At 30.2% G+C, this 27,960-nt stretch overlaps 3 protein-coding genes across 4 annotated transcripts; all 3 read left to right on the top strand.

Annotated features, from left to right (window-relative positions):
* The first annotated feature begins 90 nt into the window (after positions 1–90).
* Positions 91–4,790, top strand: LOC132737464 (uncharacterized). The gene is made up of 4 exons (XM_060724754.1): positions 91–964; positions 3,517–3,705; positions 4,052–4,164; positions 4,632–4,790. The coding sequence occupies exons 1-4, from the start codon at positions 907–909 to the stop codon at positions 4,779–4,781; spliced, it is 510 nt and encodes a 169-aa protein (XP_060580737.1). The 5' UTR covers positions 91–906; the 3' UTR covers positions 4,782–4,790.
* Positions 4,791–6,430: 1,640 nt separating this feature from the next.
* Positions 6,431–8,862, top strand: LOC132737474 (uncharacterized). Its single transcript, XM_060724768.1, has 3 exons — positions 6,431–6,587; positions 6,797–6,884; positions 7,848–8,862. Exons 1-3 carry the CDS (start codon positions 6,431–6,433, stop codon positions 8,509–8,511), a joined length of 909 nt encoding a protein of 302 aa, XP_060580751.1. The 3' UTR covers positions 8,512–8,862.
* Positions 8,863–11,843: 2,981 nt separating this feature from the next.
* Positions 11,844–19,099, top strand: LOC132737468 (uncharacterized). Of its 2 annotated transcripts, XM_060724759.1 has the most exons (10): positions 11,844–12,478; positions 13,416–13,598; positions 14,080–14,192; positions 14,495–14,624; positions 14,772–14,882; positions 15,606–15,791; positions 16,782–16,898; positions 17,379–17,414; positions 17,767–17,857; positions 18,262–19,099. In XM_060724759.1, the coding sequence occupies exons 1-10, from the start codon at positions 12,424–12,426 to the stop codon at positions 18,851–18,853; spliced, it is 1,614 nt and encodes a 537-aa protein (XP_060580742.1). In that variant the 5' UTR covers positions 11,844–12,423; the 3' UTR covers positions 18,854–19,099. The 2 variants fall into 2 exon arrangements, with proteins under 2 accessions (XP_060580742.1, XP_060580743.1); XM_060724760.1 differs by lacking the exon at positions 11,844–12,478 and having other exon boundaries at positions 13,479–13,598; positions 14,062–14,192.
* Positions 19,100–27,960: the final 8,861 nt, after the last annotated feature.

A 27,960-nucleotide genomic window follows, 5' to 3' on the forward strand; every position in this document is an offset into this window, starting at 1 on the left:
GAACATAGAAAGTAATTTAATACATTGTAAACGTTACTAACAATCCGCGTAAACTGTCGAATAGAGGTCAAAATATGCAAAAAGACATATCTTATTGCGTTAGTCACGCAGTAGAATTATGGTGAATTATACTGCAAAATCGGTTATTAATCGCATATAACATATAAATTTGTACATTAATCTTGAATCCTTTTACTTTTATTCTTAGTAAAAAACAACTACTGCAAGTTTTATTTAATTCTTTTCTTGATAATATATAAGAAAAAGGTTAAACACAAAATCAATTATTCGACGTTATTAACACTACTGATCTTCCGATTGTCGCAAGGCTTCGATAATCAGTTACTGTTTTGTAAAGCGACAATAATCGATTCACAAAAATTTGTTCCGCGACGTCGTCAAAAATGTTTAAAGTATCAAAGGGAATTAATTCTTACGGTAATTTCCTTTTAGGCACATCTCACCGATCGCAAAGAAAATATCTCAGAGACAATTTTGAACAGGATCAATACGGGATGTAAACAATAGTTCTATACTGTGATGTGAATGTTATTATTTAACATCCATTGGAAAATAAAAGCTTTTTCGTAAAATTATGACTATATAAGGTTAAAACTGTGTTGAAAAGTGCTATATGAACTTCACGTAACTGAATATAATAAAGTGCCTCGGGAAGAATTGTTTCTTCCCTATTTCTTTTTAACGCGACTTTATTCGAAAAGTTATCGATTATTTCCCATCCGATTGAACCGATGATCGATTGGGACAAAGATCATCCGATTTCCATCACTAATTAATTTAACACTTTACAAAGATAAAATGTTTATTTTCCTCGTCCGGTTGATTTACCATACACACAAACTGACCAGGAAGTGAAAATAAAGAAAATATGAAAATAGTTTGAAAATGGCAAAAATGGCTGACATAGTTTTAATCATTGTATTTTGGATATACATATATAAAGGTAATGTATTAACTTATTTTATCTTTTAGATTATAGTATTTTGTAATTCATAGATTTAAGTACACGTATAACCTTCTGTAACATAAGTATAATAATTAAAATAGTAATTTGTAGAGTTAAGTACAAAATGTGAAAACTTCTTTAAGGCTGGCGTATGTTGGTGATTTATTTATTCAACATGGAGTTTAGTACACATTATTACAGATTTTACATGATTAAGCTAATGACTGTATGACACTAATGGATTTGAAAATAATCACTTGATGTGAAATGTTTAATCGGTTGTTTTTGTTAATTGACAATTACATGTTGTTCTTCATATGTTAGCCTCAAACAATTTTTAAATAGTGTATCAAACATTCTGGCTCATAAGTATGTGTATCCTTTACATACATAAACAATGGCGATTTAATCGGATGCGCAATTTCCATTTTTGTATGAATTCTTTCATTTCATGACTTTCTACTATTGTGTGTCTGGTGAGAATTTATAGAAGATGACAGAAAGCGTGTAAATCGCAATAAAATTTATGTTTTATTTTATTATTATAATGTAAGGGTTTACCATCACAAGTATATCTAAGATACATGTATGAAATCGTACTGTAAATATAAAATAACCAGTCGCTAAAATACTACCTGACATAATTATTGCCCAATAAAACCAATATTTATGAAGTATAATTTACAACATATATTATTAACTTCTCGTTGCTTTTAATGATTGCAAAAAGTGATGGATTGTAAATGTAAATTAATTAAAATATTTGAAAGTATTTGATAGTGCGAAAATATGCTGTGGAACTTTAAACAAAACAAAAAGAAATTACATCATTGGTTCGCCCGTTTCGCTCAATATTGAGATCATCGGTTTATTTTATTTATTTATTTATTAATTTATTTCATTTTTTATTTATTTATTTTGAGGCGCTGGTTCGATCCTCGGGCGAGGCGAAATTTCTCCATAACAATTAAACTCAGACCATGAGTCATATTGTCATTTGTCTTTTGCCCTGATTCAGAAATCATTTAGGATAAAAAGTCAGTCAATTACAGTAAAATTAATATTTCTGGTTGGTTATCTGGTAAAGATGCAATGGTGATCCAAACGCCGATATATGACTAAAATGTGTTATAATCGGCGTTAAAAGCAAAACAAAATGGTTATTGAATGAGTGCAAGTTTAATACTGAATTTATTGAACGAGTTAAATAAAATAATATTATGCCAGCCTCTTGCATAATATTATTTTATTCAACGAGTTCAATAAATTCAGTAATTAACTTACACGAATTTAATATTCTATTTATCAAATACTAAAAAATAAAGACCGCCTGTAGTATTACGCTAAAATTAAACGCGTCTTAACGCTATGGTTGTATCATGGAAATGACGTCACGTCGAATTTTTAGGTAGTCGCAAAAACAGCACGGGTATTTGATAAAATAGAGGATATTGAATGAGTGTAAGTTCAATACTGAATTTATTGCACGAGTTGAATAAAATTATATTATGCGAGCCTCTGGCGAGCATAATATTATTTTATTCAGCGAGTGCACTAAATTCAGTAATGAACTTACACGAATTTAATATTCTATTTATCACATACCCAAAATAAAGACCATTTAAAGTGAAATAAAAGTCATTTTTCATTGACGCGCTTATAGTATAACGCTAACATTTAGCGCGTCTTTACACTATGTTTGTGTAACGCTAATGACGTCACGTCAAAATATATGCACGGCCGTGCAATACCATTTTTACGGAGTCGCAAAATCGGCACGGGTGTGTGATAATAGATGATATTGAATAAGTGTAAATTTTATACTGTATTTATTGAACGACTTGAATTATATGATATTATGCGCGCCTCTGGCGAGCATAATATTAATTTATTCAACAAACAAGTTCAATAAATTCAGTAATGAACTTACACAAATTAAATATTCTATTTATCACAGACCGTTAGAAGTAAAAAAAAGAACCATTTTTCATTAAATGTGTCAATAGTTGTCTTCGTTGTCGAAGAAATAATAAACAAAACAACAACAATACATTATCAAACAAAAAATTTTAAAAGCCTGAATTGTGGCTAGTGACCCAATGAACAAAAACAAAAACCACGTGACAAACTTCTATTTGTCATCTTTCATTTGATAATATTGATAAAGAAGTAAAAATACATCATTTATTCAGTATTTTAAGATCATTATCTCCACAAAATAGAACAGTTAATTATACTTAACAATAAAAAGATATCTGAAAAAGCAAGGTCCCGTGAAAACAAATAAAGGAAATATAAATTATTTAAATTCTCTGACGCGACTTTATTTATTATCTTTGATGCACGATAATTATTAGTGCAAAAATTCCTAGACACCTAGGCACCGACGTAAGCGGTATTCAGTGTCAAAACTATAAGTTTTTGATCCCAAAAGAAGCAGAAAATATGATAATAGATTTTACAACTAAACACAACACGTAAGACCTAATTGTATTATAATAAAAGAAATTGCATCATCATTGGTATAATATTTTGTCTTGCTTTGAAAGGAGCTGCATTTATTACACAATATAACACAACTTGGGAAAATGCAATTAACAATTGCACAATGGAAACGCCTACAATCATGTTCCAAGGAACAAAGAAAGATTTACCCGTAGCCATGAATGCTAGTATTATTGGAAACGAAGCTGTGTGGGTAGGATATTATCTAGCAGCTACAGCCTTCCATTATGTTGGTAAATATTAAAAAAAAACAAAAAAACAATTAATACATTAAACATGTTAAAATCTATGTTTTCGATTGAATTATGTAAAACAAAGAAAATTGAAAATGAAAGTAATTTATTAACAAAGGAGACAGATAAGGGAGATGTAAGGGTCTATGCATGTTGACTTGAACAGTCCTCGATTAGTTTCAAGGTTGATAGAATCTGTAAATAAATATAATAGTACAGTCTCTTTATTTTTATCAAGTACAACATTTTCCAAGTTACTGAAAACCAGGTTTTAACAGGATTATTACGTGTACATAATTATTTTGGGAAATACCTTAAACCGTTAAATTTTTTCTTAAAATTCTAGGCTGTATAAAAAAGGAAAATATGGCTGCAACAACTGAGTTTGAGTACAACACTCCGGGCTTATGTTACTCTGCATGCAACAAGACATATTTGATAGGTGTCAGCATGTCAAAAGTAAGCCTTACTTTATATCGTGGATCAAGAAAGTTTATTTATTATTTAAAACACAAACACTCATATTTATTACTTATGATAATAAAAGGTTAAGTTATAAATGTATGATTGCATTTGACGTAAAAAGAACTTTTGTGTAGAACCATTTAAACAGATGTGATCGCATTTACAATAAAATAGTATATTTCTAGAAACAAAAAAAATGGTTCTGAGCAGTCCTTTTTCTAAAGCTTTGTAATAACTAAAGTAAGTAACGATGAGAGAAACACCTTTTCACGGCATATTTTAGAAAAAAGTGTACATCAATCAATATAGCGAGTGGATGTAACTTCATATACAAATAAAATGTACGGGCCATAAATCCCTAATGCATATTTTCCTTTATAAATTGTAACCCTTTCGAGATGTTAAAATAGTACAAAGCAAAAAAAAAATGTGATTTTACAAAATTATTTTTTGTCATTCAGTGCTACTGCTTTAACAACACTATTCCATCAAACAGGGCATATCACTTATGTACTCAGGGTTGTAAAACGCAAATGAATATTGCTTGCGGCAGCAACAATTACATTTCAATGTACACTACTTACTCGTACGGTGAGAAATTTACAACTTAACTTGAACAATTGCATATAACACATATATAAACATTATTCAAAAGTAAGAATAAAAAAATGACTTTATACTATACATTTATCGTTGGACGTTAGACAATGGTCAATCAAGTAGAACGATTTAAAAACACCTTCTGCCTTAATGATGTGCATAAAGTTTCGTGTCTATAAAATCTTAACACATTACGAAAAATCATGTAACATTATACGCATAGGTATAATACACAGATGTTCCTAATGTAGTTTTCATAGAAAATTGCATTGTTTCTTTCTTAAAACTTTTTTTCAGCAAATCTTTTTCAGTGGAAGTGGAGGTGTCTTCAATATGATTCAAAAATTATACGTCCACATGGATGTGGGAAAAACTGGGATCAGAAATAGATCAATATGTAGATTTAGTTGAGAAACAAAAATGAAAGCATATTTATTACTTATAAAGGATAGTTTAAATAATCTAAATACATACAAATGAAAATATTTTTAATGTAAAAAAAAGGTAAATAATTAAAAGAATTTAAATTGATTATACTATTTGTTTTTCTTTATTAGTCAAAATTTTAGACTAAAAAAATGGTACGGAAAAGTATTCATTTGTATTTGCAACCATTTTCAAAAGTTTTTAAAATAAAAATCTCTATTTTTTCCAAGATACGTATTTCATGAAATATAAAGGAAAATGGAAAAAATAAAAAAAAAATGGGGAACCATCAAAGAACGAAATTTTTAAATTGTCAAAATTTTCCAACATCACAAAACCGAACAAAATTTAAAGAAAAAATAACCTTGGGAATATGGGGCTGGGTCATTTCAAGTACTTTTTACAACGGGGGTTAATTTATATTTATTTTTAAGGCAAATAAGTATGCTATGGAAATTATTGTGAATCATTTTAAAGGAAGTAAAAACACACGTTGAAAAGAAGTTAAGAATTAACTATAAACTAGTTTCATACTGTGCCTCCGTAAATATTAAAGAAATACACTTCTTCAAATGATAAGAAGTACCGCTGTGATGTAGTAATTGTAGCAAAGGACAAATTATTTCATAACAATTTCAATTCCTAAATGTCACTTCAGATTTAAAAGGTTGTTCATAGGCGTGAATATCTAAGATATTTGTTAAATGTGTAATATCCATTTTAGAAACATATCTCATATAACAAATGATAATACACATTATTTTCTTGTGAATAGATCATAAACCTCCAAACATAACCCCGAAAAGGTTTGGCTACCTTCAAACAAACGAGGCAAATGGCACAGTATTAAAATTTGATAAAAATAGCACAAGCCAAAGATACAGCCTTTGTCAAAATGGTAGGAAAACATGATTATTTTATTTATAAATGAATACCTGGATGATTTTGTTATATGGAAAAAGGTAATTACAACAAAAATGAATTATGTGTAATCAGTTTTAAAACCTGTCAATCATGTATCTTGTAATTTACGCATTTTTTTAATTGTTTCTGTGTTTCCACAGTAAATTGTTGCTACCAATCATGACATTTACTGATAATTAAATTGTTATTTTTTTTATTTTATTTTCTTAATAAATCTTAATAATACAAATCGTTTCAATGCCATCATATGAAACCTCTTTTATATAAAACCACAAAATGTTTTAAAACTACAAGTCAAAAACTAACAACAATGACACGTGATAATTATACTGTAGAATCAACAAAAAGTCCAGGTGATGATGAATCTAGTCCGATTACCAGTGCTTATTCGCAAAAAACTACTATAGAAACAACGGCACCAGGTAGAATTACCCAATCAAAAACAGACCAAGCTAGTGCAACAAAAGGTAAAAATGATGTTTTAGGAGGCCATTTCTATTATGGTAACGTTGGAGATAGATACACTTTGTGAAATAAATAATTATTTATTCATCGTTTCTATTGTGGCTTCTATTCTGGATTATAATTAAACTGATTTTGATACATATATTCAATCAGCCGTTGCAAAAACAAATACAGTTTAGTATAAAGTCATCGAATCTATGATTTATTTCAGACTCAGATATTGGCATCGCTGTTGGTGTTTTGATTGCCACTTTCATAACTGTTGCTACTGTCGTTGTAGGAGTTATTCTTATAAGAAGGTAAAAATTCTGATAAGTCTTTATTTTATCTTTGATAGTATGCATCAAGTTGTATCTGCAACTTGGATTTCATTCCTAAGGATAAATTTAATGGCAAACATAGCATTGTATCATAATATTAATACGTTTAGCGATGACATAAACATTTCTCGATTTTTAATACAGTTCACTTATTAAATAACGGCTTTTATTTTGCGTCTTTCAGTTAAGATTTAAATGTAAGCTTTTGTATTTTGAAAGATCATTTAATATCTTTTTATGAAAATTTTGCGCTATAAAATGTGTGTTTTGTCAATTGTAATCTAAACGAGCGAACGAACGAAAAACCTTAATAGACTATTGTCATAATTTCATGATACAGTGATTATATCATATGTTTAGAGATCTATGTTTATTCCGCTGTAGCGTGCAGGAGGTCAATTCAGAGAAATAGTGTATATAATAAAGGAAAACTTGTTTCACTAAAGTAATTACATATATTAACACAGTCACATTATCTCATGTGGATTTCACTGAACAGTACCTCTTGTCGTGTTCATGTTCATGTTCACAAAGTAGAAAATCTCAAATTCTAACACTTTTTCATTCATGATCGTATTTAAATGTGTGTGAAGAGATGGATTATACATCTTAATGTGCATTTTTTGCGAGTGAAAACAAAGTGGAGATGTTAGCAATTAATCTATTCTAAAGCATTGTGCGGTATATACCGGAATAAGGTATTGAGTGTGGTGCTCCAACACTTTCTAGCCTCATTTATGACATGATATTGTATAGCTACAAGCATCAAATTCAACCCCTTATTTTGTGATTCTAGAGAAACGGAGAAAGTCAAAACTGTTCTAAGAACCCAAACACATTGTTTACACGATACTATAGTTTAGCAATTAATTTTAGTATTTTAACTATTCAAAGCAATATGAATCCATGATATTTAAAAATAAAAACATGTTTTGTCTACAGAGGGAAGGTTCCATGTATGTGTTGCAGAATATCATTGCATGACAAATCGTCAAAATGCACAATGAACACATCCCTAGTTAACAACTCCAACACAATACCTCTAGATTGTCCAAATAGAAAGGTTGGCGAAGTTGTTCCACAAACAAACATTGTATCAGAAGATGATGTCCAGGAAAATAACGGACATCTTCCACATGATTACTTTATTCTTGAAAAGACTGAAGCTGATAGAAATACAACAGTAGTTCAAGATGAGGTAAATGTGTATAACACATTAGCGTCCAATGTAAAACAAGAGGCTAACTTTGACAATACATACGATACAGCAGAGAAAGCAGCTATGAAACTGAAGACCAAACACAGAGTAAAGGATGATTCCGATGCGAATGAAACGCTTGAGGATGAAGATCCTTACAATCATTTAAATGAAGGCGAAAGACAACTGAAAACTGTCAGAACAGATAATGTTTATGGTGTAACACAAGATGATGAATATGCAAACTGTAGAAAAACTCACGGAAAATATCTTCAGGATGTTGAAGACACGTACAATCATACAAATATATTGCAGGATGCTGAGGCAGTTGAAGACACGTACAATCATACAAATATATCTAAGGATGTTGAAGACGACACTTACAATCATACAAGTCCAGTTTCATGATTTTGAAGACACGCACAATTGTCAAGGACTTAAAAGACATTTATTAAAAAAAATATATGCCTTCTTTAATAAGAGATAATAAAAATGTAATATATGTATATATGTATTTGAATGTTGTGTCCTATTTCTGTAATAAATCAATTCATGGATTTTAACAGTATAGAATGATTTGTATTTAGAGTCATTAACAATTGTCAACATATCACATAAAAAGAAAGCAATTGCTAGATAGTTCTTCCTATGAAATAATGCAATTCTTTGATAATAAAAAAGTTAGAATTTATTACAAGTATGTTTTTTTTTATTTAAGTAAGTACAAGGATATTTAGCAATAACAACAACAAACAAAACACCAGGCATTATCACTTTTTTGCCTCTGCATTTCTGCATTTCAAAAGTATTTTAAAATTAATAAAAGCATAAAAAGAAAACCAGATGGCAGTATAGAATGATGGTTCTGTAATATTTTAATATCTATCTATTATATTAAGTACCACTCCCTGTTTTGTTTTGGGTTATGCTCTGGATAAATAGAGAAAAATTAAGAAAATACGAAAGGCGTTTCATTATAATGAAACACTTTTAAAACCTGCTTAATTATTTACTCGCATGTGTTTTATTGCAACTGATGCCCTATCCATGGGAATATAAATTATCGTGTTTTATAATACATTGAATTTAAAAAGAGGTAATTTGAAAAAGAACCAAACAAAATTACTGTGGTTGGTAACTGCACTTCTGTATGTCGTCTACTATTTTAAAGTCAATAACTAGTATTGCCATTTAGCTGTAAAGAAAATGAAGGTGGAAAAATAAGTATAGCATCAGATAGAGATACGATTCTTTAACAATAACATTTACCTATATTCCAAAAATGTTTAGTTTTCTACTTATGGTCCGTGCAATGAATTGTTTTAAAGATAATTATAAAAGGTGGCATTTACAAATCTTGACTTAAAAGAATAATGATTCGTTGTCACTGCACTTATTTTAGTTTCCGCATTTTCATATTAAAGGTTTCAAGTAAACAGTCAATCTAAGACAGGATTTATGTTATTATCCAGACCAAAAAGTAGACTGACGAACAGAGGCAATATTTTAACCCCTCTACCTTGAATGGCAATGAGTGTGACATATTTAATGTATAATACCACGGTGTTATTATTTTCCTCATACATATAGATTTTTATATTTGACATGTATACACGCTATGATATTTCGTAGGTTAATGACTGTTTGATTTTTTTCGTATCATTTACCAAAAATGTAGTCATGTTGATGTTTTCTTAAATTGAACTACATTTAAATTGAATATATGTTTTAGGAATGTCTGAGGGATAATCTAATGGTAACATTTAAAAGTCACAGTTTCTTGGTTAAATAGAGAAAATCTTAAGAATGTCAAAACGGCAAAATTGAAATTGTTACAGCCCCGGATTAAGTGTACCAGTTTCTGAATGGTACTGGAAAGTGCAAGCTCCACGTAGCACAGGCCTCGGAAAATTTTATTTTTTACATGAAAAGATTAAGTTTTAAATTTGGGAACATCTGCAGATATGTTCATACAACAGTTATCATAGGACGTTCAATGATACTTGTTTGTGCCAGTGAAAAAAAGCTGCGGATGGTCCCCGTATAAAATAATGTGTGTGCCCAAAACGAAACACCAAAGGCTAAACTAAATATTATGGAAAGTTGAAAGGGGAATCTTAGGTAATGACGCCTTTATATTACGGAACGCTGTCAAACACATTTAAAACACAGGCATCATTATCTCAGGGTGATTATACTGTATTCAAGCAAGAATTTATTTATCCACCAATTTTTAAAAAAGCCAAATAGCAAATACCAAAAGTACCTTTAACACAATAATAATGTTTTGCTGGACGATCACTAACCACTAACCTCAAGATGGTAAAATGAAACATGAAATATAATTTCAAGAGAAAAGTTACCATATCGTGTTTGTCCTTAGCATAAGCTACGACGTTACTAATGCGATAGCAAACATAAATAGGAGAAGATAATTTTTTGACACAATAAACAACAGTGATCCGGAAACGGAAAAAAGCCGGTATACGGTACGCCTGGGATCGTATATCAACTTTCGCTTAAGTTTAAATGCGTACATTGGTCATCAAATATATGATATAATTAATCAATTTTAATTTAAGTGCCAAAAACTACTATAACTATTAAAAACAGAAGCAATTTTTTGTTTCCTTCTCAGTTTGATACGATCCCGGATTTCGGGCGTTCCGGACCACAGATCGACTAGAAAAATCCTTGATGAAATAATTCTGTAGGAAAATAGAAGAAGGTATTTCCTTGACAGAAAAAACGAACTGTTTGTTCTCAGAGCAATAATGTTTAAATAGGAATATTTTGAAGTGTTATTTCGATTTCCTTCACCTCTATAATGTTTTAGAAGAAGGATTTTAAGATAGTTGTACGACGGAAGTTATTCTGTTATCTTCCGGAGGCTAGCTCTTTAAGGATACGATATAATAATTATCTGCTAAAATCTCGAAAAAGACTGACCCCTCGCAAAATAGAAAATGTATTTCAAGTTATTTGGGCATAATGTTAAAGCTTAATTTTAAATGTTCAATGATATTTTTCATTAAATTAAACAGCACTAACATTTAACATGCTTTATAAAATTTAATTGTTTGTCCAAGCGTATAGAGCTCCCATTCCACAAGGGCAATAAACTTAAATCCTAGGCAATCACTTCTCGGTTTTATAACTAAATCAAATAAAAACAAGTATTGTTTCAGCCTTTTTTGTACTGAAATAAAGTCAATATGATATTTTTTTATTCAAAAGAGTTTCAAATAAGTAAGAAAAAGATACGAAAATTGTCACGTTGTCCCAGAGCAGTCATTGGAAAGGTAAGCAAAATTTCAAAAATAACTCGACTCGTGTATACAAAAATGGTTGAAAGTGTAAAACATGAAGCAAAATTGGACAACGAGTACACATTCATACCTAAATGTTTACGGTTTAATATTGTTTAAACGATACTATTATACTAGTCCAATAGATTAGACGTTACAGGCTTGTTATAGTTTTATGTTGGTCAAGCCTTTACGTCTAATAGTTATTGCTCAAAAACGCGTAGCATTTTGAAAAATTAAAAAAATGTCTGTTGACTTGCCTTTCAAGCTTTATTCAAAAGCTTATCTTCTGTTCTTTCAATTGCATGGTCTATCATTAACAAAAACTTTAAAACAATGTACTTATCAATTAAAAGTAAAATATAAATATCAGTCTATTTCGCTCATCGGCCATACTGGTTAAGTATATCGTTTTACAGATTGATTCCAATTTTTTGAACGGAAAAATATATTTGAACACACTGACGGTGCATGGGCAATTATTTCGTTGAAAAAATATTCCGTTAGAAACTTTTGGACTCATTTAAACGCTTGCATTTGAATTAGCCAATCAGATTTCGCGCACTGTATGGCGGCCATTTGTATATCAGCTGTACAAAGAATTTAATTAAATGAGAGGATTTAATCATGACTTTTCGGTTGTGACAGTTCAATTATTTTGTTTAAAGGTATTTATTTTTTAGTTTTGTTCATAAATAGGTCAAAATTAATGTAAATACACGCTGTTTTAATTGTTTAAATTCATTAGATCTAAATCGATGTCTAATGTCAATTTTTTTGCTACACGATTTTGCAAAGATCTGTTAAGACCTAACGTAACATGGAAAATGAAAAATGTAAAATATCAGATTAATGAATGATAAATATGAAATAGGTTACGTATAGGTCTTATAATTAGGACTACTATTATACATGTTACACTGAAGTGTATCCTGTTTAAACTTCCTTGGACGATTTAGTTACATTTTAGTAAACAGTAAGGTACAAACTGTGTAAAATAAATAGTTTCGCCATGGGGTTTATGTTAGAAACATATTATCTTCTTCTATGGATTTTAATTGATGCAGGTAAAAGATTCATATTCAATTAAATTAATATATTTAACGGTCACATTTGTAAAGTTTTTGTTAAGTAAAATAGAAAAAAAAACGATTGTAAATAAATATTTGCATTGTATAGTAATAACAGTCTTTACTTCTTGTCAAGAAACTTAAAAGGAAGCTTATTCCTTCTTAAATAATGAACGTTCAGCATATGTTCTCTTGCTTTGTTTTTTTAAATTGATTAATGGATTCATTCATTCATTCATTCATTCATTCATTGAATTGAAAAACAAAGCAAGATATCATATGCTGAACTTTAAATAATTTAAATTTCAGCTTGCACGAAAATGTTTAGAATATAAGACCGTTTAAGTAATCATTCAATAAACTGTTTTGTAAAATTTTGTTATGTTGAATATAACGAAACACTTAAATCGTCTTTAAAAAAGATAAATCCATTTTTATACATAAAAATACGCTGTATAAATATCGGGTTGTAAATTATTAGATCTTATGTAAAGAAATTTTATGACATACGCTTATAAAAAGATATAATATTACAGATTTGATCACACTCGATCAATATCTCTCATATTTAATCTATTTACTTTTATATATTTTGATATAGTAAAGTTAACTTGTATGTAACAGTAACATATAAATGCATTATAAGTATATGTAACATATCATCAAATCAAATATCAAAAGCATCATGCCGAAATATCTTGTAGAGACATTTGCCAAATGTTTTTCCCTAAATGATGAGGAAATCGTTAGTCGTATAGTGGTACATGTACACAGCAAAATATTTAAAACAAAACGGGTTTGCTATGCTAATCGTTTTTCTTTTATTCTTTTTGTAAGTTTGCCGTTGCTTATTTAGCACAAAAATATTGCTTTGATGTTAGAAACATCGATTTGAATGTATAATATTAATACACAAATTCACAAATTATCGTAGATGCTACATTTATAACGGAATATAAGACAACATGGAATACAGCTATAGACAACTGTACAATGGAAACTCCTACAATTATGTTTGAGGGCAAAGAGGCTGATTTACCCGTTAAGTATGATTTGGCGGGAAAAGATGATGTTTGGGTAGGATACTATTTAGGAACAGCACCATTCCTTTACATTGGTCAGTACATCATTGGTCAAATTATTATTCAAATAAACAAATAATATTCCTTTGCTTAAATTAATTATTTTTCTTGAAATGTGATGCTTTTTAATAAACGAAACAAATAATAAGAACATATAAAATGACTTGTTTAAAAATTGTCTTTAATCATCAAAAGCATTACCTAATTCAAGCATTTTTTCTCGATCTTATCATTTTCATTTTTAAATGAGAGCGTTAATTACTAAAATGTCTTATCATAAATGAAGATCTGTGTCCTCATTTTTTACTTTGTGCCATTTATAAAAAGTGAATACATAGCTTCTGCATGATTTATGCTGTAAAACTTAGGTTATATATTCACGTGTTGCATTAACCCTGTTTGTTTTTTACCATCCTTACGACCCAAGAACACGTGATTAATTCATAAAATTCAAACTTTAAAGATGATGATTTTTAAAATATGTTGATTAATTAATAGGTATGTTATACATCTAAGGTTGTTTGCATGTGGAAGGTATGAGTGTAAAAGCAGAATTTGATCACAACACTCCAGGCCTGTGTTATTCCGCTTGCAAGAAGAAAGGCTTGGTAGGCATTAGCCAAACAAAAGTAAGAAGAACATTTAATTTTATCTAAAATAAAAAGGAATTTAAATACAGCAATGTTGTTTTGTTTTATATTCTGAATTTATTTCGTTACTTAAAGCGGTATCATTTATTTTTAGAAAAAAAAAATCTTTTATATTGTTTGCTTTGGTGTCTTTAAATTAATTTATTGATCATGGTTGCTATGATTTAAGAATCTGATGTTCGTTTTTGTAAATTTGCGTGTATTTACGTATTCCTTTTCTACTAGTTCATTTTATGGAAGTTTCTATTTTTGTCTGGTAATTCTTTTTTAAAATCTTCCAGTGCTTCTGTTTGAATGATGCTGATCAATCAGAGATTCTCAACAAAGAATGTGACAAAGGATGTAAGGATCAAAAACATATTGCTTGTGGTGGTGATAACTATATGTCAATTTACAGAATCGAATCAGCCGGTGAGAATTTATCTTTACAAACCGAGGACAACATAATTATAAAATGTCTTTTTGAGTTTATTTCTTTTGTTACCATAGCTTATGTATTTCCTTACATTATATAATTTAAATGAAACGTTACAGAAACATTTATTTTCAAACATACAGCACAGGTCTACAATGGAGAAAAGGATTGTTTACTCTTTGAAACAAACAGTGGCGGACCGAATCCACAGTGGGCGGACTGCACGAAACCTCAAAGAATCATGTGTACATTAAGTAAGTCATTATTATTTTACAGCATGCTTTTGGGTTCAAAGTAAACACATCAGAAATGATTTATAAAATAAAAAAAAACCGTATATATTTGAACAAAGTAAATATTAATAGACTATGAAATTATCAGGAATTTGGATAAAATCGTGATCACTATTGGTATAAGAATATTTAATCAAAATGCAAAATAATACAACCTGCAATGCAAAAGTAAGTTCATAGTCTTTTTAAAATATAACTCCTCACTTAATGTTTATTTTAAGGCTTTGACAAACATTTCATCCTTCATTATGTAAGTCTATTGATTCTTTTGTTTTGAAACTTTACGGTGTTAAAAATCCAAAAAGTGTTAAAAGTGTAAAGAAGTTGAAGCAATTTTGGGAAACTAAACACGAGAATGTCGAAAATGCATTATTTGTATATTATATGCATATTCATATAATATGAAAGTATATAAAGACTATTACAGATGCAATGTCGTGTTTAATAACTCCATAGTCTACTTGAGCGCATTTTCTTTTAAGTTAATTATGCTATAAATGTTGTACAATATGATTTTAGCACAATATTGTTTTTATAAGAAAGTCTTTTTTCACAAAAACGGAAGCTTACCGTCAATATTTGTTGTAAAATGTCTGCGTTGTTTTGTTGCTGTCGTCTTAAATAGAATCATGTATTGTACACTTTCCTTTATTGCCATCAAATTCTTTATAATTTTCTCGTTAGACAATGGCACAGTTCAAAACGCGCTTGATAATAACGGTGACATTCAATACAACAGTTGGAAAGAATCAATGCAGATTTGTTTCGATCTTCAAAGGGCTCCTGCATCTCTAGAAGGCCTGAGAGGATTAAACATAATTACACCATCGTGGACAGGATTGATAAAAAGTGATGTAATATATAGCTACGGTAAATTCTTTTTGTTCTTTTTTAAGGGTGGGTGAGAGTGGGGATAAATCACAACGATACTTGCAACGTTCCAGCGAAGACTTGAAAAAACAATGACGTTCTGTACGTTTATTACCTCCCTCTATTGAAATAATGAAAAACAATACTCTGGCGAGATTTGAACCACGTAGATAAACAGAAGTTGAATAATGAAATACTGTTAGACATCTAATACTCAAAATAGAAATACCATACAATTATGTATACCATCAAGAAACATTTATTTTAACATGCTGTTATGTCAATTAAATTAGATACAAAATAATAAGATTCATTTGGATAAGGGCAACTGGTATTTTAATCAATAATTTTTCTAAAGAATCAATTTGTAATGAAATTATATGAATTGTGCATTTTGACGTTGCTCGATAATCGCCACTCTCGTGTAAGTATCATTACTTTTGCTGCTCTTGTCGTATAAATTACTTATTCTTCATAAGTTTTTAAGTTGACAGTGCTTATGTGCATATATTTTCCTCGCATAAGTGTGTGAATAAAATAAACGGTGCAATCAATGAATTATTTAATTATTTCGCTGCAAATAATCGAAAATGACACTACCCGATACACTGTTAGTCATATTGAGGTCAATTTTTATTTTACATTAATAATGAAAACAAGAAAAAATCGCAGCGCCAAATGACCGGCGAATAAAGCGGTTGGAAAACTAGAAAACAAGTTTCCGGTCTGTGTTTCAAAAAAGCTGCATTATTCATGGATAAAGCATAAACTTCGAAGTCGAATTACAGGTCTACGTTTTGCAAATTTAAACATGTGCACTTCAGACATTTTCCCAGTTTTTTGTTATGTATCTAGCTTTTTACTGGCTGGTCTTTAGGGACTATTACATTGAATTTGAACAAATGAAGCAAGTTCTTCTCTCATAAATTTTATCACCATATTCTTATTCAAAACTCGATATTTGAATCAATGTGTTCTTTCGCAAATTAGATGAAGCAGTAACTTCAAGCGTATATAAAAAGTGTGGATACCTTGACAAGAAAAAGGGTGAAACCGTCTTAAAATTTGAAGACAATGACAAAGAAAAAAGGATTCTTTGTAAAAAAGGTAACTTTTTAACATATCTCAAAATCACTACAAGAATAGATAACGTGCGAGTAGTAGCAACCTATTTTATTAGGAAGAAATATATGCATACGAAAAAGTTTACGTGTTTATATGTTTCACTATATTTTAATGGACAACTGAGACCACTTTATCATTAAGTTGACAGCGTCAAAGAAATAAAATTTGATTCTTTATGGAAACGAAATTTACACATTGGGTCCTGACCAAGAAGACAAGTTGACATTTTTAGAATCAAGCTTTGCACTAAGTTTCTTGTTAAAGTAATTTTTAACTAAAAGTCAAATTGATATCAACATAATTGCTTTTTCGGCAAAAACATGGCATTACTTCGATCGTTAAATGTTAAAAAATAAACTGAAAGTTCACATACCCTTTTGGTTCACTGAACTTCTGTGTCCATTGACAGGTTACTATATTTCAGCCGTCATTGTCATTTCTTCTTTTATTTTGACATTATAGGAAAAGATATCAACAAAACTATAGCAGATAGCAGTGGTGAGAACTTAAATATGTTAATAAAAAAGGAAAATAAGTATTTATTCAATGATTTTAAGTATTAGTAAGAAACAAGAATAAGGTTTTTAATAAAAAGGTTTTAGCAAATGTTATTATTCATTTCAATTACTTTTGCAATTATAGATTATGTCCAGTATAAAAGTTATAAAAGTATTTGAAAAATGATAAGTGTGAAAGGCAAATGAAAGAGTAACGGATAATTTCTAAAATCATATATGCCAAACTTTTTAAAATCTGTATTTTTGTACCTTACTGTTGTTTTATACCAAATCATTCAAATTGCGTGGCTTATAAAAATAACAGCTTTTAAAATATGTTATGTCTATAATAGGCTCAGATGTCGGACTAGTTGTGGGAATGTCATTGTTAGTGGTTTTAGTTATAGTAGCGATCGTCATAGGAATTTTTGTTTTAAACAAAAGGTAAAATCAAGTTAACATTTTATTATTGAAATAATTTACACGTTCTTATGATTAATCTGGCATAATATTATTCAAAATGGACGAATTAGTTACCACAGGTCTGTGAATAAGAACATTTAATTTGACTCGGAAATATTGACAATTCGTAGTTTGTTAACTTCAGGTATATAAAACATATCATATGATCTTTCATTTGCTAACAGTTCTGATTGATACGCAAACCATATGCCTCAACTATCATTAGGTCAGTTTAAACAGTTCATTATAAAGACATTAAATTGTCCCACATATTTGAAAAAGAATATTTTTTCTCGAGCTTTATATTAAGCATTTAATATATGAGTTGCAAACAACTATCATTTGACGGATAACTGTTTTACTCCTATCATTTATGTCAATTTCAGAGGAAAACTTCAAGGTATTTGTTATAGCATTTCAACGCCCAAAACAACAGTTCAAACGCAAAATGTATCTGTGGTTCCAGACACGGCCTACGAAGCTCCTTCTGATTCTCCTTACAATGAAATCGATGACACAGCTTTGCAAAGGAGCACGGATACACCAGATGATTTCGATAAAGACAACGGAAATTATGCGCACACTTATTTCGTTTTGGAAGGCCAGGAATGGGATCGTCAAAAAGAAAATGGCATTGCAATGTCCAGACCTGGAGAGTCTGGCAACGAGTACAACACCTTGTGTTCTAATTTAAAGCACGGAAATAACACTAAACATACATATGACACGACAGAGAAAGCAGTTAAAAGACTGAAAGATCAACATGATAAAAGCATTGATGATATAAGATGTAACATGTTTGACGACGTGGAGGAAGATGATTACAACCACACAAGTGGTGAAGCACTGAAGAACAAAAGAACAGATCATGTCTACGGCATACAAACTGGTGGTGAAAATGAGTATGGAGGTGTCAGTACAAATAATGAAAATGATCTTCTGGGAGAAATGGACACCTATAATCATATACAAGCTTAATATTCGCATTTTAATGGAATTTTATGAGTTAATTAATGTATTCAAAACCTTTTCTTTTTTTTTAATTTTCAAGTCTGGTACAATCATTGTATACGCTTGTAGTATATGAAAAATGTTACCATTCAAACGGTTTTAGTTTTGAAATAGCTTTGCAAAATCTATATTACTGTTCAATTTCTATAATGAAATGCCATTTAGAATACCATATGTTCATTTTAAGAAAGAAATAAAGTGTATTGAATAACCTATGTCTTGTAACTAAACTTGAACAAGTCATCATGGATAAGTTATGAAGACATGTCAAATTTTTGCATCATTGATTGATTGGTTTCAATCAGATGGTAACGAAATTCCTAAAGCAAAATGGTATACATATTAATCTCTTATCTGTGATTAAATTAAGTCAAGTAAATCCGGTCCATAAATAAGTGACATTATAAAATTCTTTTGCTAAATAAAAAAAGATGAGACCATTCAAGCCTACAGGTTGTTTTAATTACATACAAAAAAAACTTTAATCAGGAGAAATGTGTCTTTATCATTCTCATGACACGTAGAAGAAATGATATCGAATTCGTTGAAGAAAACAATTTTTGCGCTTGATAAAGATTATGCTTTTGCACTGATGGAATATGATGACAAAACTGTGATCGGCTGATTAAAAGGATAAAGTCTGCATATAAGCACACGAATCAGTTTTGTCCAGTAGTATTGAATTAAATCGACTCAAACTGCCGAAGCCTGCGAAAACGGAAGAGGTAATGAACTGGCCAGTATCATTTTTGAGACTCTTGCTGTGTTTTATAGGATGGATATAGATTTGACGTGGTCCGTCCTGACGTTTTTTTCTGCTGTAGCTATTTTCTTCTATCTGGCTTGAAACAATAGAGATAACAAAAGAGTGGCCAGATAAGTAATCCTCTCATTTAAACGCCTGTCTTGCATTAAGCGTTGGTCTGTCACTAATTGACTACAGTCTAGAAAATAAAACTTCATATTTGGTTACATGTCATTAAGAAACAGTGAATTGCGTTACATTTCTCTCTTTTACTATACCGAAGTTATTGCCCCTTGCAATGTTTCATATGGGGCATTACACCATAAGAAAGTGAGACATTAGCTTGAAACTTCATTTGAAAAGAAACAGAATTTGATATCTTGAGCAAAAGCATACTTTAAATGAATGGATAAATTACAATGGTATAGTTTCCAAATATTTTTCAATTATGATTAAATTTTAAAAGTACTTTTGTTAGCCACCGTTTATTGTGTAGACTTTGTGACATATTAATGTTCTGAGGCACTATTGTACTAAGAGGACTCAAAAAAACTTGCATCATTCTATGCATGCATATGAAATTGTGTATTGAGCGAAACGTAACTATGTAAAATTGATAAGGCAATTGATAAATAGGTTCATTTTGTCCGACTTAGACACCTTCAAGATAATTTAAGAAACTTGTCTTAATTCTCTTCTCTTTTTGCATTAAATTTACAATGGAAAACCATGAAGTTAGACTTGTATAAGTTGTGCAATGTAACTGTAGTTTAATCAAAGATCTATTTATTTCCCGAACATATACATGCAATTATAATACAGTCAAGTCAAATCAATTACTCAAAGAAAAGGATAAGAACCAAAATCTAGTTTATCTATCATTTATGTGGAGTTATATACCAATTGGTTATTTTAAACTGTGGCATAAGTGTTCAACCAAACAGTTTTGAAGATGAATAAATGGGCATGACCATTTAACACGTTCTAGCAAGCTCTACTGGATTCCAGCTGAAAAATTAAAGTGCATAGCTCGGCGTACACCAAGGCTCTATGCAAACATAATGAAGAATATCTTACTTAAAAAAATCACAACACTGATTTCTTTTTATAATTCTTTCACCTTATAATTTACAGCTCATTAAATTGCCTACATAACCACGTATACCGCAGCAGGCATAGGGGAATAACTCTAAATCAAGCATATATATAGCAAATTTTGTCATTTTTAAAGAAATGTTTATAAAATTTTACGTTGTGTTTTTTTCACGTCCGGTTATTACATTTTTTTACAGTTTCATATAATTTCATGCATTTTTGTATTTGCTTAAAACTTTCTTTTCCAATTTTACAAATTTTCACAAGTCTCAAAAGATGGCGTACGGCGCGCCGAACATTTGTTAGACAAAAATCGCTCTCAAAAATAATTAACTCCTTCTAGTTAGATTTCTCATGAACTTTGAAATTTGAAGCATTTATGTTGGAACTCATAAGGTATGTTTTCGTGACATTTGTAAGGAAATGTTCCGAGTTTTCTTTATCTTTGACACAGCTTTATTGCTTGCATATTCACAAATATTTTAAAGTATTGTTAAATAATGTTAACCTGGATAAAAATTAAGCAAACTAGGACAGGCATTTTCGAGATATGTGCTGTCGTGATTTTCGCAACTTCTTTTCTATTACTAGTATTACTCGAATCCTATGCATGGTATAAAAAGGATAAAAAGACCTGCAGGCGTTAATGTATATCTTGTACATGGATTTTCTTTTACAGTAAAGAGATAATTAAATTAATATGAGAAATAAGCTTGAATAGTAAGTTATTCAATAGAGTTGAATAAAAATTGAGAAAATATGATAATGAATAATAAGATCTCAAACAATCTTCCGATTAAAACACTTAAAATGAGATTCAAATGAAAGTCTTGGCTTATGTCAGGTTATTCTAACATTCATCTCAAATAGAATTATGTTTCCAATTACGTTATGTAATTAATCTTTATTGCGTCTTATGAAATGCCTTATTCTATTTTTATAGCATACGGAAGATTGTGCAGACAAACATTTTGTTCAATGATGCGTTTTGTTTTGATGATGTTTAACATGTTTCATACTTTTTGTTGTATTTTGTAAAGAATGTTTTATTTTCCTTGTTAGGTTGGTTAACAATACACACATCTATCAGGTAGTAAAACATCTAAATAAAATAAGTAGCTTAAAAATGGCGAAAATAGCGGGCTCAATTTTAATTGTTATATTTTGGATATCCAGTTCTGAAGGTGAGATACCTTTATATTATAATGTCTCCCAAAATTTTTTGGAGATATATTGTTTTTGTCTCCACTGTCTGTCCGGCTGTAAGCATTCACCTTGTCCGATTTTCATACTCGTCAGGTTAAACTGCTGCCAGGATTTCAATAGAACTGTACAGGAGTCGTTAGTACCATCCCTAGTTGTGCATATCGCCGGTAAGTTCAGCTTGTCTGCACAAAATGTCGCCAGAGCTTTAAATAAAAAATCTTGTCTTGCTTTCAAAAGTCAAACTGCTAGCGTGATTTGAATAAAACTTCACAGGAGTGATAAGTACCATCCCCTAGTTGCGCATATCGCCCACATGTTTCGCTTGGATGCACAAACTGACAGTAAGAGCTATAAATAGAAAATTCTTGTCCGGCTTTAACATGTCAAACTGCTGGTTGGAAGTCAATATACCTTCACAGAGGTGATCAGTACCATCCCTAGATGTACATATCGCCGGCACATTTCGCTCTCCTGCACAAAATAAGGCATGCAAGACCTATAAATATTGAAAAATGTTGTCCGACTTTCACAGGTTGAACTGCATTTGGGATTTCAATTATACTACATAGAGGTGATCAGTATCGTCCCTATTGTGCGCCCAAAATGGCCACCAGATCTAAAACATAGAAAATTCTTGTCCAGTTTTCACAGGTCAAACTGCTGGCGGGATTTCAATAAAACTTAATAGGAGTGATCAATATCATCCGTAGTTGTGCATATCGCCGGCACGTTCCGCTTGGTTGCATAAAATGGTCATATTGTTTTTGCAATCGCAGTCCGGTCGTCTGTCCGTCCGTTCGCATTCAGCTTGTCCGTCTTCCACAGATCAACCTCCTAGTTGGATGTCAATGAAACTTCACAGGTGTGATCCGTACCATCCCTTTATTGTGCATATCGAAGGCATGTTTTGCTTGTTGCACAAAATAGAAGTATACGTTATGGTGTTTTCGTGTTTGTGTTCTATTGGTCCTTGATATGCGGCAAAAGCATAGGAAATAAATGTATTTTGAAAGATCTGCAACCTACAAGTCTTGGTCAAATTTCCTGTTTTATCCTGCTCCTGCTAACCACTTGTGAATGATTGCTGATCATTTTATACCTCGAAACAAATTAGGAGTTTTCCCTGATAATTTTCCTGTACACACTTATCATGAGTATTGAGGCAAGCCGTGAATGGTTGTAAGTCATATAATGGTCCGGAATAAAAGAAAAGTCAGATATTTATGTGTTAATTATTTTGTTCTTACCTGTAATCAGAATAAAAAACTTCACTTTGTACACATGTAATATAAAAACTAAAAATGGAAATATTTCTATAAATATCTCTTTAATTTGTACTTTATATCAATATTATATTTATTTTTAGAATACATTGATACATCTGCTTAAAAGCAGCACTTTTGAGACCATAAAAGCTATATTTATTGATTAAAAATATTTAAAAAATGATTTAATTTATGATCTTTCTTTATAAGACTGGTAATAATTCACGATGGTTTGTGTACATGTTAATTAACGATTATATATATTAACAATGGAAAAGAGTATATGCACGTAGATATTAAATTAGTGTAACCTTATCCTTAATACACGTATTGGATGTCAAACATGTTTTAGAAATGTGTATTTACATTTAATGATATGGAAAACAAACACTTATGAAATTACAATAAAACTTACATGTGTATTGATTCCAACATATGTGTCAGCCCGGTCAGGTTCACGATAAGAGCGTATCGGATCCAATCACAGTTTATTTGACAAAAGACAATAATTATGTTAAATAAAATGCGTCCTCCAAAGTTGACTTTTGTTCTAAACAAAGAGAAGTTATTCGCTAAGTAGTACTGATATCCAAACAGAAATCGGGACCTTAAATAAAAATTCCTACCTGAGTAAGCCTATGGTAACAAGGCAACAGTATGAAAAAAAAAACTGAAGGTTATTTTTACTGCATCAAACGTAGAAGGACAGAATGAAGATACCGGAGATGAACGTCGAATTCAAACAGTCCTGACTAACTTATTGCAAACAAAATTATTTTGATAAAGATGAAAAAGAGTAATACAAGATTTCCTTCTTCTTGTTTAAACATGTTATGCTTCTTGACAATGACTTATTTTTTGCATTTACAATCTTTAAAAATATATTTGTATTCAACACTAATTACGCGGTAAGAAAAAAGTAGTCTGTACATTACATTCTACCTCTAAAGATCTGATATTTTGTAACATATACGAGTAGGTGTATCATTCATTACATCATATGAAATGACGTGGGATAATGCAACTAGCAACTGCACAATTGAAACACCTACCATTTTATTCGTTGGATCTTGGAAGAATTTAACCGTAAACTACAATTTGACTGGAAACGACGACGTGTGGGTAGGATACTATTTGGTTGCTACAGCCTTCCATTACATTGGCACGTTATTATTTACGTATATTAAAAATCCATAAACAATTATTATAATTAAAAAAATGTTTGCACTTTGAAAGTAAATTGGTCTATAATGAAAGGTATGTAATACCGTAATAACTACGTTGATATTATTTTAGTATAATACATTTTAATGAATCACGAAAGCATTATATATCAATTTTGCTGGTAAGTGTATAATACATGATACGATATTAAATATCAATATATAGTAAATAATATAAACTGTTCCAGAACAAAGTATTATAATTCATCATACAAATCGTCATATTGAATCATTCAGAACTTTATCTTCTTTTTTTTTAAGAAATATCTTATAAGAACATCCAATTGATTTATTTCTAATGTTTTTGTCAGTTGATAGATCTCTACTTTGACCTTTTATTTGTATATTAATGATTATATTTCACCATAAAAATTGACATGTGTTCTTTTGTTAACAAATATGTTGTCGTGATATTTTTATTGTATCCACGTATCTGATAATTAAAATTAGACATGTCAGGGATCTATGCATATTTGAAATATTTATGAAAAATATGCCCATTGTAGACCAACCACTTTAAACCTCCCGGAAGATTAAAATCATTTCAATATAACAAAGCTTACTGATCTAATTATTAGATAACGAGCAAGTTATAATTGTTTATTATTCTAATACTCTTTACACTATTTCCTTATTAAACAGACCGAACTCTTGAGTGTATTAGATAGTTAGTACAAAGCCCTTTAGCATTATAGTGATTGATAAATCAGCCCCATTTAACGAACTGCCACCAGAGGCTAAGTTCCGGTCAATGTTTAGGGCTGACTGGGAGTTCAATATACCTTTTTTATAGAACATTATGGAAAAAGTTCAAGAAGGAAATTAATCATTTTGTTCAAGAAAACCATTTTTTGGTAAAGTGTACTGAACTCTTTTGGCAGCTGGCTATTTTTGTAAAATATTTCTGTTTTAGCAGACCGGTAATAAAAAAGTAGTAGCCGCTCAGGCGGTCAATATCCTTTCTTGTCATAAATCATATTATCTAAGGCCCGTTATCACTTTCATAATTGTATTATAAGAATGGACATGTTTATAAAGTATGAAGGTATAAGGTATAAGGTATTAAAAGATATTTTGAGTACGTTCTAATTATTAAAATTTAATCAATAAGGCCTGTCGGCGATGGGGATTATTCTGCAACGACACACTGATAATATATATCATTATGTCCGTTCTAGGGTATACAGTGATTAAACAGGTGAAAGTCAAAATAAGTTTACATGCTGCCGTAATTCCTTTCACTGTTATATTTAACTTGGAATTAACGATAAATAACTCACGTGGCTCAGTGAACTTTCTGTTAATAATATATGGGAATTTGCCTCTGACGTTCAATTTGTACAAGGAGTGAGGCAGTCTTTATATTGTATGCAGATTTATATTTTATTCCAAACGTTTTTCATTATCAATGTTGGTCAATCACTTTTATAACAGTCAATCTTTTAAAATAAATACTCAATTCAGCTTAACTTGACAATGCAAAAGTTAACCTAATGTCATTTTAATATAAAATGAAAAAGTAGTGAACTATCGTAGTACAGAATTGTTTTTATTGATATACATTTGTGTAGCACATACATTACCTTTATAATATTTTAGTCTTGTTGTGATTGAAACATTGTATTCTTAGGTTGTTTCAAAGTAGAAAACATAACTCCTTCAGCAGAATTTGATCACAACACCCCCGGTTTCTGTTATTCTGCATGTAACAAGACAAAATTCATAGGTGTCAGCAAGAAAAAAGTAAGAGACAGTATTTTTACAATTTGTTTTTATTTTATTGAAATTTTTAAAAGTAAACAATAGTTTTACACATTTCAAACTAATAAAAAAGGTCCTTGATGATAATTTATATTTTATCAAACACAGAAAGTTCTCAATTAATAGAATTGGAGATTGAGCAACACTTCTTTGCAACATCTCAGTAGATTATTAGAAAGACTTGCATCGTGTCATTATTAGAAAGACGGTAACAAAATTAAAACTACGACGGGTTTGTGATAAACAGTTTGCTTTCAATACTATATGACCTCATTTTTCCATTTATAACACTACTCGGTTACCAATTAACGAATCCTGAAATGAATGCAATATATCACTGTTTTAGTGAATTTTTGTTTATTAACTAATGTTATCTCATTTAAAGGTGCTTTCTAAATTTTTGAAACTATGATATTGATATATAATTCAGTGTTTTTGCTTCAACGACACAATTCCACAAAATAAATTAGGCAAAAGCTGTACCAAAGGTTGCAGAGATCAGGAGTACATTGCTTGTGGTGGTAATGATTCTATATCAGTGTACACCATTGACTCGCCTGGTGAGTTTTTTTATGTTTGTATTTTGAATTTAATGTTGATAAATATATAAATTTGCTCACTGCGCCTCTCAACTATTTCAGTGTAGATTTTCATATAAAGTTCGATCTAAACAAATATGAAAGAAACTGGTGATAAAGAAATATCCCCTAAGAGACCTTTTATTCATTCTTCATTCTCATTTAAACATCTCATCGTCAAACCAAAGTCATTTTCTATGTTATTAATACATCATGTTTTCAACGAATTTTAAAACATATATTCCATGTTCAAGCAACCAATACTGTGTTTTAATTGTACTTAATCTTCTTTGTATTTCAGAAATATCATACAATGGAACAGGAGATTGTTTATTATATAAGAAAGATAATGCATCGGACCCAACACGGTCTTGGTCTGATTGCAATCAAACACATCAGATCATATGCACTTACAGTAAGGATTAATATTTACCATTATAAGATAATTACTCTTTTCGCATGCAAAGTTTTAGTATCTAGTTAAATGCTTTCTTCAAGATATACAATAATTGTATGATTTAAATGTATGTAAAAGGGTACAGCAGTTATATGATCTATGTAAAGAATTTCAGATATTACAAGCATATAAACAACCAGTAATATCGCAGTAAAAACGGAGATAACCACCGTTATGATACTTACCATAAATATTCATCGTCTTTTTAATTCCCTCAGATTATAGCAGAGTTCATGTAATTGGTACTTATAATGATAGTCAAAGATCATCTTGGATAAATGCCATGAAAGTTTGTTTCAATGTCAAAAGATTGCCAACATCCGTAAACGACCTTGATCTTCTAAACGAAAGATCTTTCGTAGAATCTTCATGGGCAGGTGTTATAAAGAGTGATGTGATTTACAGCTTTGAAGTTAAGTTCAAATTCTTTAAAACCATTTGAGATTCCATGTGTACATTGCAAATCAAAATATTTACTTTTTATAGTCAGAACAAACAATAAAAATTAGCAGCATCGGAAAAATACAGAAATGGTGGAAAGCGAGTTTCTATGACAAGCAGATCGTGTCGTTTATTTCTAATTATCCTTTCTTTAAATGTCAATAAATTAAATCGATTAAACAGTTTAAGTACTTGAAACGTGTTTCTGTAGCAGTTGCCAGAAAATGCAATTACATGAAAAGTGTGCGTCTTTCTCTTAAACACATTGTTTCTATTTTTCTTTAAGTTTACCTTTGCCTTTTA

Source organism: Ruditapes philippinarum, unplaced genomic scaffold (genome assembly GCF_026571515.1).
Source record: "Ruditapes philippinarum isolate M1 unplaced genomic scaffold, ASM2657151v2 ctg7034_1_1_1_1, whole genome shotgun sequence".
NCBI lineage: Eukaryota > Metazoa > Mollusca > Bivalvia > Venerida > Veneridae > Ruditapes > Ruditapes philippinarum.

Excerpts from the sequence above, each read along its gene's own strand:
- LOC132737464 (XM_060724754.1), top strand. The coding sequence starts at position 907 with ATGGCAAAAATGGCTGACATAGTTTTAATCATTGTATTTTGGATATAC. Across the intron at positions 965-3,516 it reads TTGGATATACATATATAAAG|GAGCTGCATTTATTACACAA; the intron begins GTAATGTATTAA and ends TTGCTTTGAAAG. Across the intron at positions 3,706-4,051 it reads TACAGCCTTCCATTATGTTG|GCTGTATAAAAAAGGAAAAT; the intron begins GTAAATATTAAA and ends TTAAAATTCTAG.
- LOC132737474 (XM_060724768.1), top strand. The coding sequence starts at position 6,431 with ATGACACGTGATAATTATACTGTAGAATCAACAAAAAGTCCAGGTGAT. Across the intron at positions 6,588-6,796 it reads CCAAGCTAGTGCAACAAAAG|ACTCAGATATTGGCATCGCT; the intron begins GTAAAAATGATG and ends GATTTATTTCAG. Across the intron at positions 6,885-7,847 it reads GGAGTTATTCTTATAAGAAG|AGGGAAGGTTCCATGTATGT; the intron begins GTAAAAATTCTG and ends TTTTGTCTACAG.
- LOC132737468 (XM_060724759.1), top strand. The coding sequence starts at position 12,424 with ATGGGGTTTATGTTAGAAACATATTATCTTCTTCTATGGATTTTAATT. Across the intron at positions 13,599-14,079 it reads AGCACCATTCCTTTACATTG|GTTGTTTGCATGTGGAAGGT; the intron begins GTCAGTACATCA and ends TATACATCTAAG. Across the intron at positions 14,625-14,771 it reads TTACAGAATCGAATCAGCCG|CACAGGTCTACAATGGAGAA; the intron begins GTGAGAATTTAT and ends TCAAACATACAG.